Raw genomic sequence first — 18702 nt, 5'->3', positions numbered from 1 at the left:
TTTTGACCTGACTTGCCAGTTGATGGCCACAGCGCCTGCAAGTCCTCCATGCTTCTGTCGCTGGGAGCGTCTTGCGCATGTGCAGTATGCAGAAATCCCATAATGTGCCTGTGCAGGACCCTCAAAGCAGGAGCATGAACGCGGACATGTGCAGCCATGTCCACGAGGAGCAGTGGCGATTGACTGGCCAGTTGGGAATCCGAAACTTAGCTGCTGCGGGGGACTGGAGGATGGGTGAGTAGTGGCACAGGACTTCTGCAGGGGGCTGGTAGAAGACTCGAGTAAGTGAGCCTTTGTTTTACACTTTAGTTTGGGTTCACTTTAATCCTAGCTATGATTAGAATATTCAGTGTAGTCAACTGCACCAGCTATTAACTGTAACTTGTATTTTAATGTCCTTAAAACACTAGACATCCTCTGGGTTTGCAGTTTTACCAGTTTTTTTTTTTTCCCCCCCCCCCCCCCCCCCCCCCCTCCTCCCAAGCGCTTGTGCAGTGATTCCCTATGAGTGTTCACATATGAGCAGTTTGATTCTGATCCGCTCAACAATGTGCTGCCTGTACCATTCTCAGGGCGATTTGCCTAAATGGAAGGTATAGGGAAATTGCAAAGGGCTTGAAAAAGCACTTTGTATTTTCTGATTAGCCTGCCATTATGTAACTGCGCATAAAGTGTGGCCATTTGCACTTCTGATTTTTAGATGGTTTTAGGTCTTTCTAGTGAGGATTAAAGTAAAGTAAGATTTTACACTAGCTGTTGAGCCACTGGAATTTAAGCAAGCCCCACCTGGAAACTGAGGTGGCTACCATCTGGTAAACTGCTTATGTTGGTTTGTGGAGGCAGGAGTTCAAGCACAATTGAACCTGCACAACAGGAAAGTGTCAACATTTTCAAAGCGGTCGTATGCTATGTGTGGCATTGTTTTTATAGGACTTATCATTGAAAATCGGAGTGTGCAGCAGAAAGTTGTAAAATGATCAGAATATTATGAACTACATAGGTCTATATAAACTGGCTACCTGAGATGCTCATTTCACTTTGATGCAGATGGATTCAGCTTGGAATTGGTCTGTATAAAATAAAGGGAGTTTTTTCATTGAACTACACTAGAGAATTGCTAGTCTCTCCTTGACCTCTCTAATCATGAATGCAATGTTTAAAGCGTCGTCCCAGCTCTAAAAGATAAGCAAGAGCATAAGCTTTAAAGATTTTTTTTTTTGTTTTTCCAGCTGATACAAATCCTGCAAAAATATGCAGTGCCTTTCCTGCTTTCATGGAAGCAGACCTATATTAACATCCAGTTTTACAAAGGAGTTCTCTGGCATGACAGTCAGCTGACACCGCTAAAGGATCAAATTACAACTTGATTAGTCACAGATGAGGATTTAGACAGGCTAAGCACTCTAAGTACACAGAGTGCATTTCTGTTTTCATTCTTTCCTGTGCAATAGTGCATGTCCAGATTTAAGATTTTCTATCGGTGTTCTACCAGTAACTTGCCACATGGTGGCAGTCTTTAACTTGCTTTTGAGCCATACTGATGCAGAGTTTTCTTGTTCACAGCTGGAACACCTATATTGTGGATGGTCACGATGTGGCAGAGTTGTGCTATGCTCTGTGGCAGGCAGCCAATGTGAAAGACAAGCCTACTGCAATCATTGCTAAAACGTACAAAGGAAAAGGCATTTCCGGTAAGATGTGTTGCTTTTGGCATCTCTCCTGAATACTTTAACCGACTGCATTTTAAATATTTTTTTTTTTTTTAAGGTGTTGAAAATGAAGACAACTGGCATGGGAAGCCTATGCCTAAAGACAAGGTGGAGGCCATCATTACTGATATCCAGAATCAGATCCAGACCAACAAGAAGGCAACTATTCTAGCTCCAATCAGAGATGCTCCTGAGGTCAGCATCTCTGACATCACTATGCCAACTCCACCCAGTTACAAGGTTGGCGACAAGGTGAGTTTAAGCTAGCTTTTAGTACTTTTTTTTTTTTTTTTTTTTTTTTTTTTTTTTTTTTTAGGTTTGGAAATGATTAAACTTCTTAAAGGGAACCTGAAGTGAGGATGTGGAGGGTAAAATTTTAAATAGCAGTTGCCTGCCTATCCTGTCTCAGTCCTCAAACAAGCCTAGAGCTAGTAACTGCTCCCAAGTTAGAGCAGCTCTCCCTTTCCAGCTTGTTACTGTGCTCACAGAAAATGTATTCCCCTCTGAAGTTCAGAGGTCTTTGTTTCGATTTCATTTTAACACCAAGTGAGACTAATGCAAAGGCAAGCTTTAATATAGTGCACGATGAGCACAGCTTTTCAATGCACAAAGCATTGCAGTGGCAATTGTCCCAGTTTTGCCCTTTTTCTGATCTCTGACCTGCTACAAGACTCCTATGGCTGAGCGATGTAAGAATAGGCAACAGTTAAATGTCAAATGAGGGGTATGTCCTAGTCAAGGTTTGGGACACATCGCTAAGATCCCAAAAGCATGACTGGACATATCACCCAAAATCAAGTGCAACTCACCCATATGTGGTAAAGGTAATTTGCAGGTAAATGCTGAAGTACATATTCTATTCCTGCCTTGTAAACCTATGGGAAGGCTATATCTTGTACACGCGCTAGATGAAACTTGACTAACCATGTCCAATTTGGTGTGTGTATAGTGGCTCCTGATGCTCCCTGACACTCCCTGGTGTATCGATTCAGCCAAGAGAATGGTCTTCCCACGCTCCCTAAAATGCCATGTGGCATAACTTGTGTTGCTCTTTTGGCCCAACTAGATGACAACGCATGATGCTAGCCTGCAAGCTAGTGCTCTATCTGTACATCTTTGCTACTGCAATGTCCCCTCAGATTGGGTGTTTATTATTCCCCCCTCCCCCGACTTTCCAAAGTCCCCTGCAGAGCAGCTATTAGCTTCTCTGACACATGCATGTAGACTCTGATCAGAAATTCTTGTACAAGCCTGCCCACCCCCTGCCAGTCTGATCTATCCTGGCCTTTGTAGGACATATTTGGCGCACCTTTTCCAGTCTGATTCCTTGATATGTCAGTGATGCCATAATGCAGCATTTAACTTTCTTTTGCTCTGTTGTAGATTGCAACACGTAGAGCCTATGGCCTAGCTCTTGCCAAACTGGGTAGTGCAAACAGCCGGGTAGTTGCCCTGGATGGTGACACAAAGAATTCCACTTTCTCTGATATCTTCAAGAACGAACACCCTGACCGCTTCATAGAGTGCTTCATTGCTGAGCAGAACATGGTAAGGCTTAAGTATTGCACAACTGCCATTGCTGTGGCTACACCAGACTAAACAATCTGCTAGAAATATCTTGTGTACCTAAAAGTGTTAATTGGAGAACAGACCTCAGATGCCCCAGCTTGGTCCTTTTGGCCATGCTTTTGCCACCTACATGCTAATCTGTACTAGGCCTGCATGGGTAAGTGCATGTGTAGTAGGAAACTGCTCATGCACTTTGTTCTATGCATAAGCATTTAGTTTTACTGGGCATGCAGACCTTGCACATGCCCAACACAATGAGCTCCTATACAGACTGGAGTGCAGATACTAGAGGGTACTGGGCAACGACTGAGGGTTGGAAGAGTGTAATGGGAAGGGGGTGAGGAGCTAAGATGGGACGACATGGGAACCTGCAGGCCAAATGTACATACCTGATCAGAACTTTTCATTCAAATGGAAGTCACTGCAAGGGAATAGCAGTTGTAATTATAAAGCGCCAACATATTATGCAGAGCTGGACAATAAATGCATACATAGATGCAAAGGATAACCGACATTAGGTTATACAACATAAGACAAGGCTATACAAGGCAAATCCATACAAGATTATCATGTGGTGGTTTTTTTTTTGGGGGGGGGTTGGTTAGGTAGGCCTAGTAGTACAAGATCAGAGCCCAGCAGAAGCAGGGGCACACCACTGGATTGCTACAGATCAATGGGAATCCTCTCTACCCAGGGAAGGTGTTCATAAGGTTACTGGTAGACCAATAAGAATAATCTTGGTGGATGGGACTGTTCCCATTGGTCTCTTGCAAGCCAATGGGAAATCCCATGCTTCTGCTATATCAGTTTATACGGTCTATTTCCTTGCAATTGTGGGTGATGCAAATGAATCAGATGCGAAACAGGAGATAATGTGAACAGTGAGGACATGTGATTGGCCACAGCACATCCTGAGTAGATGTGCTTCACTGCCCTGTTGTGCATTCGTTCTAGTGTGAATTGGACCAAATGCTGAATAGAATCTGGGAGTTTGCCCACTCTTAATGAACACTGCTGTGCTAGCTGTAGAGGGAGCTCTACAAGAGGTTGGTCACTAGGCAGATTAGTGCTCACAGGTTCAATTTAACAGAACTCCAATGCTTTAAATGGGTTTCTAAAGGCTCAGGCTCATACACACGGGGCACAACTGTCGCCACAAACACATGGCACGCGCATGTTGCAGCGACAGGTCCCCCGTGTGCATGAGACGCGCGCCATGAACCGTCGCCAGGCGATTGACGTGGACAATCACCGCAACTGTCGCTAGTCTGCTACGCGTACCTCGTGTATGTGGATTAGCGACAGCATCCCATACTCCATGAACGGAGCTTCGGGGGGGGGGGACAAACCTTCGGCAACAGCTTCCGCTGCATCTCTGTTCCGTATGTACGGCTGCTGCACAGAGGGACCTGGCGATGAACTGTCGCATTGTTTTTGGTTTGGTTTTGTCTCTTGAGACATCTGTGTCTCGTGTGTATGTATTGTGGCTTCTGCAATGGTGCCATACTGGTCAGCAAATATTCAGGTCACTGGAGTCTGGGAACTGATGGTTTTTTTTTTGTTTGTTTTTTTTTGTACACAAGAAGTGTAAATTGTTTGTTCTCTTGTTTTTCAGGTGAGTGTGGCAATAGGCTGTGCCACTAGAAATCGCACCGTGGCCTTTGCCAGCACGTTTGCTGCCTTTCTCTCCAGAGCGTTTGACCAAATTCGCATGGGGGCCATTTCTCAATCGAATGTTAACTTGTGTGGCTCCCACTGTGGAGTTTCTATTGGTAAGTTTGTTTTTTTTTGTTTTCTCTAAACTTCTATGGCTGGTCTATCAAAAGTGCTGTTAAATTACATAGGGTAACGTAGTTTAGAAGGCAATCCACGTTGTGCAGTGTTAGCTGGTGGCATAACAATTGCCACTGTGGGGAGGCCTGAAGCCATACAGGCATGGGCTGTGCATCCTATGTAATTAGTGCAGGGAGGATCTTGCCTACAGTCTGCCTCCTTCTTGCTGGCTACTGCCCTCTTTTGGTTTGCTCCTTCATCCTACCTAATCTCTGCATCCTGTTTTGTAACACCATACTTCTTCCACCACCTCTGCTGCAGCATTTGCCAGTACTCTGTGGATTAGGGAGAGGATTGAAAGAACACACTAAGCAGAAACACTAGTGTTGGGGTTAACTCACGCCATTGGGACACATGGAAAAAGGCATAGGTTTGCGTTCCACAATGTGCATTTTTAAAAATGCAGAACTTGCGGCATGTTCTAAAACTCACAAAGAATGTCAATGGTGATGCAGAGGTATTGCTTTAGTCCTCACTTTAAAAACTGTTGACCTACTAGTGATTAGCATCAAAAATGCATACAAAGCGCATGAGATTTTATACCTGCAAACGCATTAAAACTCACACATTACGAAAAAGCAAAACACCTATGTACTGAAAACGCACATGCAACAAAATGCTAGCTTTCACACACTGCCTAGTGTGTTCCTACGCTGAAGGTGTAAGCTCTGCCCTAACAGTCGAGCAGATTTGATTCTCTTCCTCACCTTCAAAAAAAAAAAACCTTGCCCTAATCAGCCTTCCTCCACTCTCTACCCTGCAGACTCAGTGACCACATGTTCTCTACCCCCACATGCACCCTCAGTAGCTTGGTCTCCAAAAATTCACCATCCTGAACCTGCACATATCCCAGCTGATCAAAAAAATCCTCAACTTGGCAGATTTGTAAGGATCTGAATTTGTTGATTAAGGTACTTCTGCACAGCTGTAAGTTAGAAACTCCTTTATGGGGAGGTTACTATCCCACACAGCATTCCCAGCCCTCTCAATTGACTCATTCCACCACTGTCCAAGCCTACATAACCTCGAGACAGTGGTGGAACATGGTGACTAGGGATAGTGAATGAGATGCTAATATCAACTTGATGTAGGGGTATGCAAATTTTGTATGCAGACTTATGCAGCTTGTAAATTCAATTTCACCTCAGCAGGATTTGATTGGTTAAAGGGGCACTATGCTACAATTGCACATATTTTTTATTAAATAATATAAGCATAATTTAGCCAATGTGTAAGACTTGTATTGTGGCTGAATAAAACTCTATTTCAATATTGCTTTACCCTAAAGTGCTGGAGTCCCATTGCCAGAGAAAGCTAAGTGACACTAAACCAGCACATTCCATTCTGCAGGAGGAGGCTGCCTTATCAGACGTTTCATCTGTAGTTGTAAACCCCCCCCCCCTTTCCTTTTTGATTCGGGAGAGGTTTCACTCAACGTCTAATGGCCCGTACTCACGGGCTGCAAATGTTGCCTGTCGCCAGCACACGTGAGCGTGTGGGCGACAGGCCGGCGACAGCTTCTCGCCAGGTCCCTCCGCGTACACACGCGGAAGAGGGACCAGCGGCGAGGCGGAAGCTGTCGCCGACGTTCCTCCTCCCCCCCCGCCGGAAGCTCCATTTGATACAATGGAGGTTGCTGTCGCTAGTCCGCGTACTCACGCGGACTAGCGACAGTTGCGGGGGAGGTGCGGCGGCGACTGTCGCCATGCGATTCAAACTTTCAATCGCATGGCGACATGAGCGGCGGGCGACAGTTCGGGGTGCGCGCGCGTGCGACGGCCCATACTCACGGGCGACCTGTCGCCGCAACACGCGTGCGCCGCGTGTTGAGGCGACAAAAGTCCCTCGTGAGTATGGGCCATAACTGCACATTAGTGCTGTTACAGCTCCTCTGATCTGCCATACGTCTCAGGACAATGACCTACGCCTCTGATGTAAAAATGCCCCCCTTCAGAGACACACGCCTCCAGGCTACACAGCACTTGCATGTGCTGAATCAAGACACTGGAATCCTGTGCATAAGAGAAGCTGGTCTCCATGGCAACTGACAAGAGCTGTCATTGCCTGTGCCAGCTTCTCTGAAGTGGGGGCATCAGCGGGGAGCATCTTTTTTCATCAGCTGTGCGTCATTGTCCTTTATGTTCAAGTTGCATACATTTGCATAGAACTGCATCAACTTGAAATTTGCATCTCATTGACCATACCTACTGCCCTACTGGTGACAGAAGATCAGGAAGGCCCTATGGGATCTGGAGGGTTTTTTTGTGAAATGGTGTATGCCAGTTATGCTGGGTATGGGTATCCCATGCACAGTTCAAAGGTGCATAATCTGAAGGGCCTGTATAAATCAGTTGGTTTATTCTCTTTATTAGCAACAGCATATTGCAGCATTGTGACACTCATGCTGTTCATGTTGCCATGCGGAATTGACAAGTGTCGTTTCCCTTCAGGTGAGGATGGTCCGTCTCAGATGGCTTTGGAAGATCTTGCCATGTTCCGCACCATTCCATCTTGTACAGTCTTCTACCCCAGTGATGGCGTATCCACAGAACATGCAGTTTTTCTGGCTGCCAATACTCCAGTAAGTCGGGAACTGACAGGTTTTCATGGCTACTCTGAAAATACAGCATTGTAAAGAGCATTAAACCAATGCAGCCATCTGTAAGTTTATTTCTGAGCTGCTGAAACGCAAGTGCTGCATCTTTCCTGGTTTGCTTTGCCTTGTTCCTATTGTATGCTGCCTGCAGTATGTTGCAAAAGAATATTTACCTTCAATTTTTTTCTTTTATCTTAGGGCATTTGTTTCATTAGGACCAGCAGACCAGACACTGCAATCATTTACTCTCCAGAGGAAAAGTTTGAAATTGGACATGCTAAGGTAACGTTTGGTCCAATAATTTGTAATCCCTGAGATCCAATGAGAACATCTCATCAGTGCTTTGCTTGTCTCCTGAAAGGTTGTACGGCAGAGTGACACAGACAGGGTGACGGTAATTGGAGCTGGGGTCACTTTACATGAGGCACTGGCAGCTGCTGATGAACTTGCCAAACAAGGTTAGAATTTTTTTTTTTTCTTTACTTCAAGGTTACATAAAGCTATACATCAAGCCTTCCCCAATCTCCTTGTGTTCCTCTGCTGCAACTTCAAAAACATTAATTTTGAATATTGTGCTTGTGGCCATGCTCTCCCTGTACAAGCTCCATGCACAAAATGCAGCTTGCACAGAGCAACTCATGCATGTCTTCATGCACTACAGCTCTACTGCACATGCGCCAACATTACTGGTGCAACCATGCACAAAGGGTTGTGGCTGTGATGCAGAAGGCTCCTGACATGGGGAAGGCCTCTGACATGGGGAAGGCCTTTGGAGCATCCAGGGGCGAGGAGCTAACTTTAATTTTGTTTTTGTTTTGTTTTTTGTGTCAAATGTCACATGTGGGCACCTATTTCTGCATGTTAAAAGGTGAGCACTGGAATCCCGTTTTTGATCGGCCTAATCCCTGCCCAATTCTACTGCCTGTAGTATGAGTAGCAAAGGGTGAGAATATTCTGAACAAATTATGTAGGAAAATTTTCAAGGTGGCCATACATCAAGTGACTAGGTGAATCGACCATCCAATTCCATTATCGAATTGGATGAAAAACAGTGAATGCCTGACCAGCAATGCAACCAATTTTGGGACAAATTGGTGCATTCTCAATAGTGCATGCTGCAAGATGTTGCTTGATCGAGCATATGACTGTAATGGCATGCACTTTCCTGATGAATGCAACAAAACTGACGCTGTCTCCTTGTGCCCCTCCCATGTAAAGTGTATACATTACCCCTCCGCTTGTCCCCTGCTGGCTTCTGGGCGCATTCTCCTCTCCATAAATGCACATCCCACGTGGTTTCATTGTAAGGGTGCATTTGACATCACACGCACACTGTTACTAGGAAACCTTGTGGGGCGTGTATGGAGAGGAGGATGTGCCCAGAAGCCAGCAGAGGCCACAAAGAGGTAATGTATACACTTAGCACTGGGGGGGAGACATTGACTTTACGGGACAGCGGCAGATGCAGCGCTCATGGCTGATTCCTGAGCAATTTCTTGCTGAAATTGATCGTGAGTCAGTCTGTGGTGTATGGGCAGCTCACCTCCTCAGATTCAATGAGGTTCGTCTCTTGGTCAAATCTTCCCATACATCGCTAGATATATGGGCACCTTCATATTACAAATGTTAGTTGGCCAAAACTGGATCTGTGCACCAGGCTTTTGGCTTGTAGGTGCATTTTATTCACCTGCTTCTCTAGTGGGTCCTGTTGCCAAATGGGACTGGTGGTGGTGCAGTTGTAGGATATTTTCACATGTCAAGATGTTTAAACTGTGCACAAGCTCAACTTAAGGCATTGACTTTTCTCACTCCCTTTCTAATGTAAATCTTATCTTGGCTTTTATGCTGAAATTAAACTTTAAACCCACATTTTATTGTATACCCTGTTAAAGCGGAACCGAGATGAAAAACTAAAACAAGTAACTTTGTATCTAAAGTTTAGATAATTTACACAGCATATCTAGCTGCACACAGCTTCAAAAGTTTGATTTATTCCTGTGATACAATGAGGGCAGTCATGTTCTGTTTGTCACATTGTCACAGGCTGAGGGCTGGAGATGCTATCAGCTTGCCTGTGTACATACAGTCCCCTCTCCTCCCTCCTCCCCTCTGCCTCTGAAATCAATGGCTAGTAACCTCCTCCTGCCCAGACTGAGCTCCCATAAGCCCTTGCTACAGTGCCAAGGCACAAGGAGCTGTGTTTAAGGTTTATTTAGTTTTACAGGGAATCAGAGTATTAAAAAAAAGAATTTGGCTTGAGGAATGCCCTATAAACTATGAAAGGAACACAATTATGCAATGAGTAAGTTTCTCTGATCCACTTTAACTAGTAACTCTTAGAGGTGTGCTTCTGCAGCTTACCACAAGGTGCTGCTGGTTGCTCAAAAATGAATGTAGGAATTCATCTGAAGTACAATATCATTACTCTGCCAGGACAGAAGTTGTGGCCAAATCTGTACATTTTTTACTTGTTTGTGTTCACTAGCTATGTAATGATATGGTGATATGGCTGCTGTGTAATACTACTTGCTGCACCACCTATGTGACAATGCAGTGGGTGTTCTGCAGTAAAAGGGCATGTGTCCTCACATACTGAATGCCGTGCATGGTCAGTGTGCATGTAATTAAAGGTGAAGCTTACTTTTTTGCCTGTTTCACAGTATGTGATGTAATGTGCAGTGCCCCGGTTTCATTGCCTTCCTGCTGTTAAAGGGAATGAAACAGCCACTGAATGTAGCTTAACCTCCTTAGCAGTAATCTCAAGTCAGACTCGGGCCAGAAATCTGCAGCTCAGAGCGGTAACCTGAGCTGGATGCATGGGAGGTGTGACGTGCAGGGCTATAAATACTTTTCAGTAAGTCGGTAAACAAATATAGGCGCTTGGTGTTACAACCAAGAATATTCTGTCCAAAGTGAATCCGTTTTCCAATGTCAGTGTCAGACAATGGAAGGAGGAGAGTTGGCGTCCAGAGCAGCTCTCTTGCTGGGATTTGACATAAGTCTGTATCAGAGAAAGAGGGCTTCTGTGGTGCAATACCTTTAATTCAGATTGCAAAAGAAATGCATGTACAAGAGCGCAAACAAATTGCAAGCATATCTCACGTGCCCAATGTTCCACTCTTCGATTGCCTACTCTGGCCAGCAGGGGACAGCAGGAGTATGTGGTAGGTCTGGAGTTCAGGCAAGCGCCATCTGCTGGGTGATGACTACACGTTTCAACACACCAGCGTATCTTGTCAAGACAACTGACAAGGTAGCGTACCCTTGTCACCCGCTGGCCATGGTCTACGTCTGAGGAGTGGGACATGAAGCATGTGAGATGCTTGCAACTTTTAGCGCTCTTGTACGATTTGCAAACTTGAAATGTTATGGTTAAAATGCCTAATTCAAAGTGCTTTTCTAGTACCGACTTTGTTGCTGTAGGTTCTATACTAGCCATGCCAGGCTTAGCCTGCAGGTGGTGCTGTGTGCTTTGAAATGACTGCACCTGGCAAATTGAGGTACATGCAGAAGTAAGATTTGTACAGGGTATTCAGATTTTTGCAATCAGTAGTGGATACTGCTGCCCCTCCATCACAAATCTTTATCTTCTCTCAAATAGATCATCGTGGGGGTCTGAGTGGCTGATTGCAGTGAAACTCCTGCCACACTCAGTATGGTACTGGCAGATTACTGTCTGAACCTCGTATTGTGGGAAATACTTGCTTGGCAGTTAGAAACAGTTGTCTCCCTCTGTGCATAAAAGTCTCAAACATTCCGTACAGATCTCCTGGCAGAACTAAATATTTTGAGGAAATGGGCAAACATGGACTATGTCTGTAAATTAATATTGTAAAAAGTGGTTGTTTTTTTGCTATAGTTCCTCTTAAAAGCCTAGAGATTACCTGTCTTTTGCTGCTTCTCTACAAACGTCTCATGACACTTTTTTGCTGGAAAAAAAAATCAAGCCATGGCTGTAAACTGTGCACTAGAAAATGATTTGCGTTCTTGTTCACCTGAACTGGCTAAAGTGGTTCTGTTGTATAAATGTGTGTTATCCCTTTTTAGGCATTAACATCAGAGTAGTTGATCCATTCACCATCAAACCTCTGGATGCAGCTACCATTGTCTCCTGCGGCAGAGCTACTGGTGGCCATATAATTACAGTAGAAGACCACTACAAAGAAGGTAAGATCGCTATAATGCCAGATTCATTGGATTCTGGAGCCCTGTATGCTCTAATTATTGCATGAGATTGGTCGGCCAATAACCGCTGCCTCTACATATAACCTGATGTATGTTCAGTAGCCAGCAATCTGCCATGTAGACTGACTTGGCTGATACATTCGGTGTCGCTTGCCCCACCCAATGTGACCTCCTACCGACACTGTCCCGCATACCAGCAGGACACATCTGCTATACTGCTGACTTTGTCATCCTTCGGCCAAGATTGTAGATGCAGTGTATGGGCCTTTAGTGTTCTGCCCTCCACCCCATGAAGTCACAACTGAGCATGGCTGTGCTCAGACCTGACCTGTGGTGTGTTTTTTGCTTCCAGGTAACGCCACTGTCATGTGACATCCATGGTGCTGCAAATACTGGATTTGGCTGCATAAAACTCTCTCACTGAAAGGCGCTCATGGCCAGGAGGCTGAATTGGCTGACGAGCACACGTGTAGCAGTCTGTGAAGGGCCTTAGACAAGATTCGCACTTAACATTCGCATGCTTTTTTATGAATGTGGGAAAAAGTTTGCCCCTCATCTGAGTCAGTGGAGATTTACACCTCTGCTAAAATTCGAAATTGTTTTGCATACGCAAGAGAAACTTACTACTTGCAACATAAATTTGCACATGCCATGAGAATTACCACTTTCATAACCAGCAGTTAAAAAAAAATCACGCATGAGAATTTTGCATACATTCTAATATGAACCTTTTTTTCACTTTGAAGGAGTACTGTAGGGGAACAAGAGTTGAAGTTACCTGGGGCTTCTAACAGTCCCCCAGACATCCTGTACTTGCACAGCCACTCACCGATGCCCCAGTCCCCTCCAGGTCACTTCTGGAATTTGCGACTATAGTTGCAAAACCACTGCACCTGTATGGCCGCTGATGCTCCCAAGGATGCTGGTACAGTGGTTTTGAGACTTAATAGTCGGAAATTCCAGAAGCAAACTGGCAGCGGGGACCAGAGCATCGGTGAGTGGCTGTGCGAGTACAGGATGTTTGTGGGGGAGAGTTAGAAGCCCCAGTTTTTTTTTTTTTTTTTTTTTTTTTTTTTTTTTTTCCTTCATATAAAACGTCCTTTTGTGAAGACAACTGCTTGTCCCTTCAGGGAGCTTTTTATTAATATTAACCACTTGCCGACCGCACGCTTATACCGTGCGTCGGCAAAGTGGCAGCTGCAGGACCAGCGACGCAGTACTGCGTCGCCAGCTGCAGGCTGATTAATCAGGAAGCAGCCGCTCGTGCGAGCGGCTGCTTCCTGTCAAATCACGGCGGGGGGCTCCGTGAATAGCCTGCGGGCCGCCGATGGCGGCTCGCAAGCTAAATGTAAACACAAGCGGAAATAATCCGCTTTGTTTACATTTGTACGGCGCTGCTGCGCAGCAGCGCCGTAAGGCAGATCGGCGATCCCCGGCCAATCAGCGGCCGGGGATCGCCGCCATGTGACAGGGGACGTCCTGTCACTGGCTGCACAGGACGGATAGCGTCCTGTGCAGCCCAGATCTCCCGGGGGAGAAGGTAAGAGAGGGAGGGGGGAGAATGTCGCCGCGGAGGGGGGCTTTGAGGTGCCCCCCCCGCAAAATGCCTGCAAGTAGGAGCGATCAGACCCCCCCTGCACATCATCCCCATAGGGGGGAAAAAAGGGGGGCGATCTGATCGCTCTGTGTGGCCGCGGATCTGTGCTGGGGGCTGCAGAGCCCACCCAGCACAGATCCAAACAAACAGCGCTGGTCCTTAAGGGGGGGTAAAGGGTGGGTCCTCAAGTGGTTAAGATGTAATGGTCCTTTTGCAGTTTTTGACTTCAGCTTCAAGAAAATGGAAGGCAGTAAAAAGCTGACCAATTGTAACACTTTACTGCACAATTTGAATTTCATTTTCCCTACCCTTTTCTATGGGTATAAGAGGAAGTTGTGCAAATCCCACAATTCCAGAGTGTATAACAAGCATTCCATTTAGATGTAGCCCAGCATAGCTCTGTAGAATTCTGCTTAACCCATTCGCGTTCCGTCGTTTTCACTTGAGAAATTGTTCACCTCCCATTCATTAGCCTATAACTTTATCACTAATCACAATGAACTGATCTCTATCTTGTTTTTTCCACCACTAATTAGGCTTTCTTTGGGGGGTACATTTTGCTAAGAGCCACTTTACTGTAAATGCATTTTAACAGGAAGAATAAGACAAATGGAAACATTATTTCTCAGTTTTCAGCCATTATAGTTTTAAAATACATGCCTCCATATATTGTATTTGCCCATATGTCCCGGTTATTACACCGTTAAAATTATGTCCCTATCACAATGTATGGCGACAATATTTTATTTGGAAATAAAGGTGCATTTCTTCCGTTTTGCATCCATCACTATTTAAAAGTTTAAAATGTAAAAAAATATAGAAATATTTCATCTTTACATTTATTTAAAGTTTAGACCCTTAGGTAAATATTTACTTTTTGTTTTTTTTTTTGTTTTTTTTGTTAAACATTTTTATTTGGGTAGTTTTGGGAGGGTGGGATGTAACAATAGATTTATAATGTAAATGTGTTTGAGTTTTATATTTTTTTTACTTTTTGGCCACAAGATGGCGGCCATGAGTTTGTTTACATGCCGTCACTCTAAGCGTAACATTCGCTTAGAGACGCATGGGAGACGCTACAGCCAGAAAAAGCGCAGCGTCCGAGAGAAGCTGTCGCTTTTTCAGCGGGGGAGAGGAGTCGGTGATCAGGCACCATAGCCCGATTCACTGATTGCCTGGCTAACGAACCGCGGCCAGGAGCGCGTATGGTTCCTGGACGTAGTTTCTACGTCCAGGAACTAAAATAGGTTAAACTAAGGCCAGGTACCGACTGGGGAAGGGACAAATGTAGGAAAGACTGCAGTAAACCTTTCACAACTTTAAGGATAAATACCTGTCGGAGTGACCACACTAGTGCTAGCCACAAGGACATCTGTGTATAGACAACTGTCCCCAGTCACACACTGAGCAGCAGTAGGGGGTGATCAATGAGATGCAAATATTTCCACGTTTATGCAAACTTATGATATATGCAGCTTGAATTTGGACAAATCATTTTAAACCTGGGTTTAAATTGATCCATTTTCAAGCTGCGTATAATTGGACAGATTTGCAGACTTCTGTAAATTTTTATGCAAGTTTGTTCATCTCATTTATCCCTAGTGCTGAGTGCAATCCCATTTACTGTAACTGAATGTGGTGGTCAATGCGGATACCATGCATTTCTGTAAAAGGTGTGGCCACGTGCTTTGCTGGGCAGTGCACAAGTTTGGACAGGACTGACATTCCCTGTACTGGAGATCATAAGTGATGCTGCAAAGCAGTCCTAGGTCAAAGCCCATACTGGATCTGATTTTTTTTTTTTTTTTTAACTTAATTTGTGCCTCTAATCATTGCATTGATTTAGCTACACCGGTGTGTCAAATGACTGTTCATGACTAAATTGGTGACTTTGTTTTGTTTTTAGGGGGCATTGGGATGCTGTGGCATCAGCGGTTGCAGGAGAGCCTGGATTCATCGTACAGAGCCTGGCAGTCAAAGGCGTACCTCGCAGTGGAAAACCTGTAGAGCTGTTGGAAACCTTTGGCATCAGTGCCAAGTGCATTGTTAATGCAGTGAAGTCTACCTTTGCAAATTAATGGAAGCAGTAGCCCTGTGCTGCTAGTAGAACCGCTAACTCACCAAGCATTCTGTTTAATATTGACTGTGTTCACTGGGCTCTGAAACTTGCCGCCACCACTCCTCCTACCTCATTGTGAACATGTCTAACAGTATCTGCTGACTTCCTTTCATGTGACACACTAGCTGGTTTCTAGAGTTCTTTCATGATTCCATTTTTGTCATGTTCTGTCTTCCATCCCTAAGCACTTAATAAAGGCAAGACTGTGGCTAAGTTGTCTCTTGTACTGAAGACTGCATTTGGATGTATGTTTGTATACTCTATTTCAAAGGGTTGGTATGGGTTTTGTATGTAGGGACATTCAACCCTATGTCAGAGTGGTATGGAGGCTGCCATATTTATTTCCTTTTTAAACTACCAGTTGCCTGGCAGTCCTGATCCTGTCTAATACTTTTAGCTATAGACCCTGAACAAGGATATGCCGATCAGGTACTGAGTTAAAACCCTGGAACAAGCATATGGCTAATCCAGTAAAGCCTGCGTCAGACAATACATACGCCAGACAGTTAACAGAACTGCCAGGCAACTGGCATTGTTTAGAAGGAAATGAATATGGCAGCACCCATATTACTCTAACCTCCAGGTTCCCTTTAAAGGACAACTGAAGCAAGAGGTATATGGAAGCTGCCATATTTCCCTTTTTTAAGCAATACCAGTTGCCTGGCATTCCTGCTGATCCTCTGCCTCTTATATTTGACAATATATCCTGAACAAGCATGCAGCAGATTAGGTGTGACATTCTAAGATCTGACGATTAGCTGCATCCATTCTGGTGTTTTTCACTCTACTGCTGTCAAATCAACCAGCAAGGCTGCCAGGCAACTGGTATTGTTTAAAAGGAAATGTGGCAGCTTCCATATACTTATCACTTCAGTTGTCCTTAAGAGGTAAATGCAACATTTCTTTCTTGCAGTCAATTTTTAATGCTACATTAGATAAAGTTTAACCTCCCCATGAGTGAGCATGAACTCCCAGCTCTTAAAATGTACCTGTAATGAAAAGTGCTTCTGAAAGTACTTCCTTGAAAGGGGAAGTCTCTGGATCCTAATGAGGTCTAGATGCATCAAAACTTTGAATTAATAAATCGCATACCATAACTGAGAAAAGCAATTTATAAATTATATAATATTTATAAAATATATAAAAATACCCCTACAGCAAGTAGGGGTATAGTTTATAACCAGTAACTGCCTCCAGTGGCAGCTCAACTTTCAAATTTGGGGAGGGCCAGCTAGTGCGGCCCATTTGGGTGACCAAAATCAAGGTTTGTATGGCGAGCTTTAGATTATTTTTTTTCTTTAATTCCCCCCCCCCCCCCCCCCCCCCCCCCAACATTAAAATTAAGGCTAACTGGTTAAGCAATGGTGGGAACCAAATGTAAACCTCACACAGAACTTGGAGGCTTTTAAGCAGAGTGTATAAATGATGGTACGATTATTGAAGAAAAGTTGCTTACAGATGTACTTGGCTGGCATGCTCTAATACTTGCTAGCAAGCTGCTCTTGTGTGGATAGATCATGGACAAATCATTCTAGCTTGAGTGACTCTACATGCAAGGGGAGGGAGAGCCAACACTGTGTAATTTTGTATCTCAGTAGCTAAGCATTGATGGAGCTGTGTTTATTTTCCAGAAAGGATGTATACATTCAAGCTTAAAGTGAACCTCCAGACTAAAAATCGACTCAGCAGCACTGAAAAGGCCTGGTGTTTCTTTAACAGTTTCACAGCATCAGAACTTCGTTTCTCTTATACAAGCCTCATTTTTAGCTGCACAGAAGAAAACTGCCCGGGCAGTTTTCCCCTTATGCTGTGCAAAGCATGATGGGATTTCTGATGTTCTCGTTCTGCTGTTTTGGTGCAAAATTATTATTTTTTCTTACATTTTGAATTTGACATTTGAAGCCTAGTGTGTGCAGCTGGGAGGGGTTATCAGGACACAGGACAGTTGGAACTGTCTCATGCTCCCTGTCACCTCCTTTCAACCAAAAAGATGGCTGCCCCATGACAAAGATGGCAGCCCCATGAATCACAAACATTTGCCTGTTCTTTTAAAACAGGGTGGGTAAAATATATTACCTATCTATTCTAATTAACATAACTAATGTAACTTAATAACAGTGTTTGTTTAGGCTGAAGTTCCCCTTTAAGTTTATTGCCTAAACCTTCTTCAGACTATTCCTGTTGACTGTCAATGTTAGACCATACAATCAGGATTTGTTTGCTAATCTAGATAGGGAACCTGAGGTTAGTGTGATATGGAGGCTGCCATATTTCTTTGTAGACCTAGTTGCCTGGCACTCCTGTTCTGGCATACATTTAGTCAAAACCCTGGAACAAGCATGGCTAATCCACTAAAGCTTGAGTCAGAGCACCAAATCTACATATCCTTGTTCTGGGTCTATGGCTATATTACAGGATCAGGAGGATTGCCAGGCATCTGGTATTTAAAAAAAAAGGCAGCCTCTATCTGACCTCGGTCCCTTTAATCACAAGGGATTTTGAGGGTAGTGAGAAAATTATGGTAAATGAATAAGACCCTTGGTTTACTTCAAGGGAACCTGAACTGAGTAAAATTATTTAAAATAAACACATGATGTAGCTGCAAATGAATATTGCATACTAACCTCCCCATCAGTTACACTCAGAGGCTCAATTTTCTTTTTACAGTGAACCCATCCAGCTCTGACAATATCTTGTCAGAACTGAAATATGCTGTTGTCAGTTATATATCAGCAGCTGTCAGTTACAACTGTGCAAGGTAATGTCCATGTTTTCCTATGGCTCAAGTGGGGAATTTTACAGTTTTTAACAGTGTGCTGACCAGGAAGCTGTTAAAGGGACACTGTGGGGGGGGGGGGGGAAATGATTTGAACTTACCTGGGGCTTCTAATGGTCCCCTGCAGACATCCTGTGCCCGCGCAGCCACTCATCGATGCTCCGGCCCCGCCTCCAGTTCACTTCTGGAATTTCAGACTTTAAAGTCTGAAAAAGACTGCACCTGCGTTGCCGTGTCCTCGCTCCCGCTGATGTCACCAGGAGCATACTGCACAGGCCCAGTATGGTCTGTGACTGAGCAGTATGCTCCTGGTGACAT

General features: G+C 44.4%; 1 protein-coding gene across 2 annotated transcripts in view; it reads left to right on the top strand.

Annotated features, from left to right (window-relative positions):
- Nucleotides 1–15821, top strand: part of TKTL1 (transketolase like 1) — a 29123-nt gene extending 13302 nt beyond the window's left edge. The window contains exons 6-14 of one of the 2 annotated variants that reach the window (XM_068248236.1): nt 1564–1691; nt 1768–1961; nt 3093–3257; nt 4894–5050; nt 7562–7692; nt 7906–7989; nt 8069–8165; nt 11755–11883; nt 15404–15821. In XM_068248236.1, the coding sequence (XP_068104337.1) occupies nt 1564–1691; nt 1768–1961; nt 3093–3257; nt 4894–5050; nt 7562–7692; nt 7906–7989; nt 8069–8165; nt 11755–11883; nt 15404–15567 (1249 nt within the window). In that variant the 3' untranslated portion in view covers nt 15568–15821. Of the gene's footprint in view, nt 1–1563; nt 1692–1767; nt 1962–3092; nt 3258–4893; nt 5051–7561; nt 7693–7905; nt 7990–8068; nt 8166–11754; nt 11955–15403 lie in introns of those variants that run through there. The other variant, XM_068248235.1, reaches the window with a different exon arrangement.
- Nucleotides 15822–18702: the final 2881 nt, after the last annotated feature.

This window comes from Hyperolius riggenbachi, chromosome 8, assembly GCF_040937935.1.
Source record: "Hyperolius riggenbachi isolate aHypRig1 chromosome 8, aHypRig1.pri, whole genome shotgun sequence".
In the NCBI taxonomy this organism is placed as follows: Eukaryota; Metazoa; Chordata; class Amphibia; order Anura; family Hyperoliidae; genus Hyperolius; species Hyperolius riggenbachi.
Note: the sequence above shows the minus strand (reverse complement) of the source record. Positions and strands in the feature narration are given on the sequence as shown.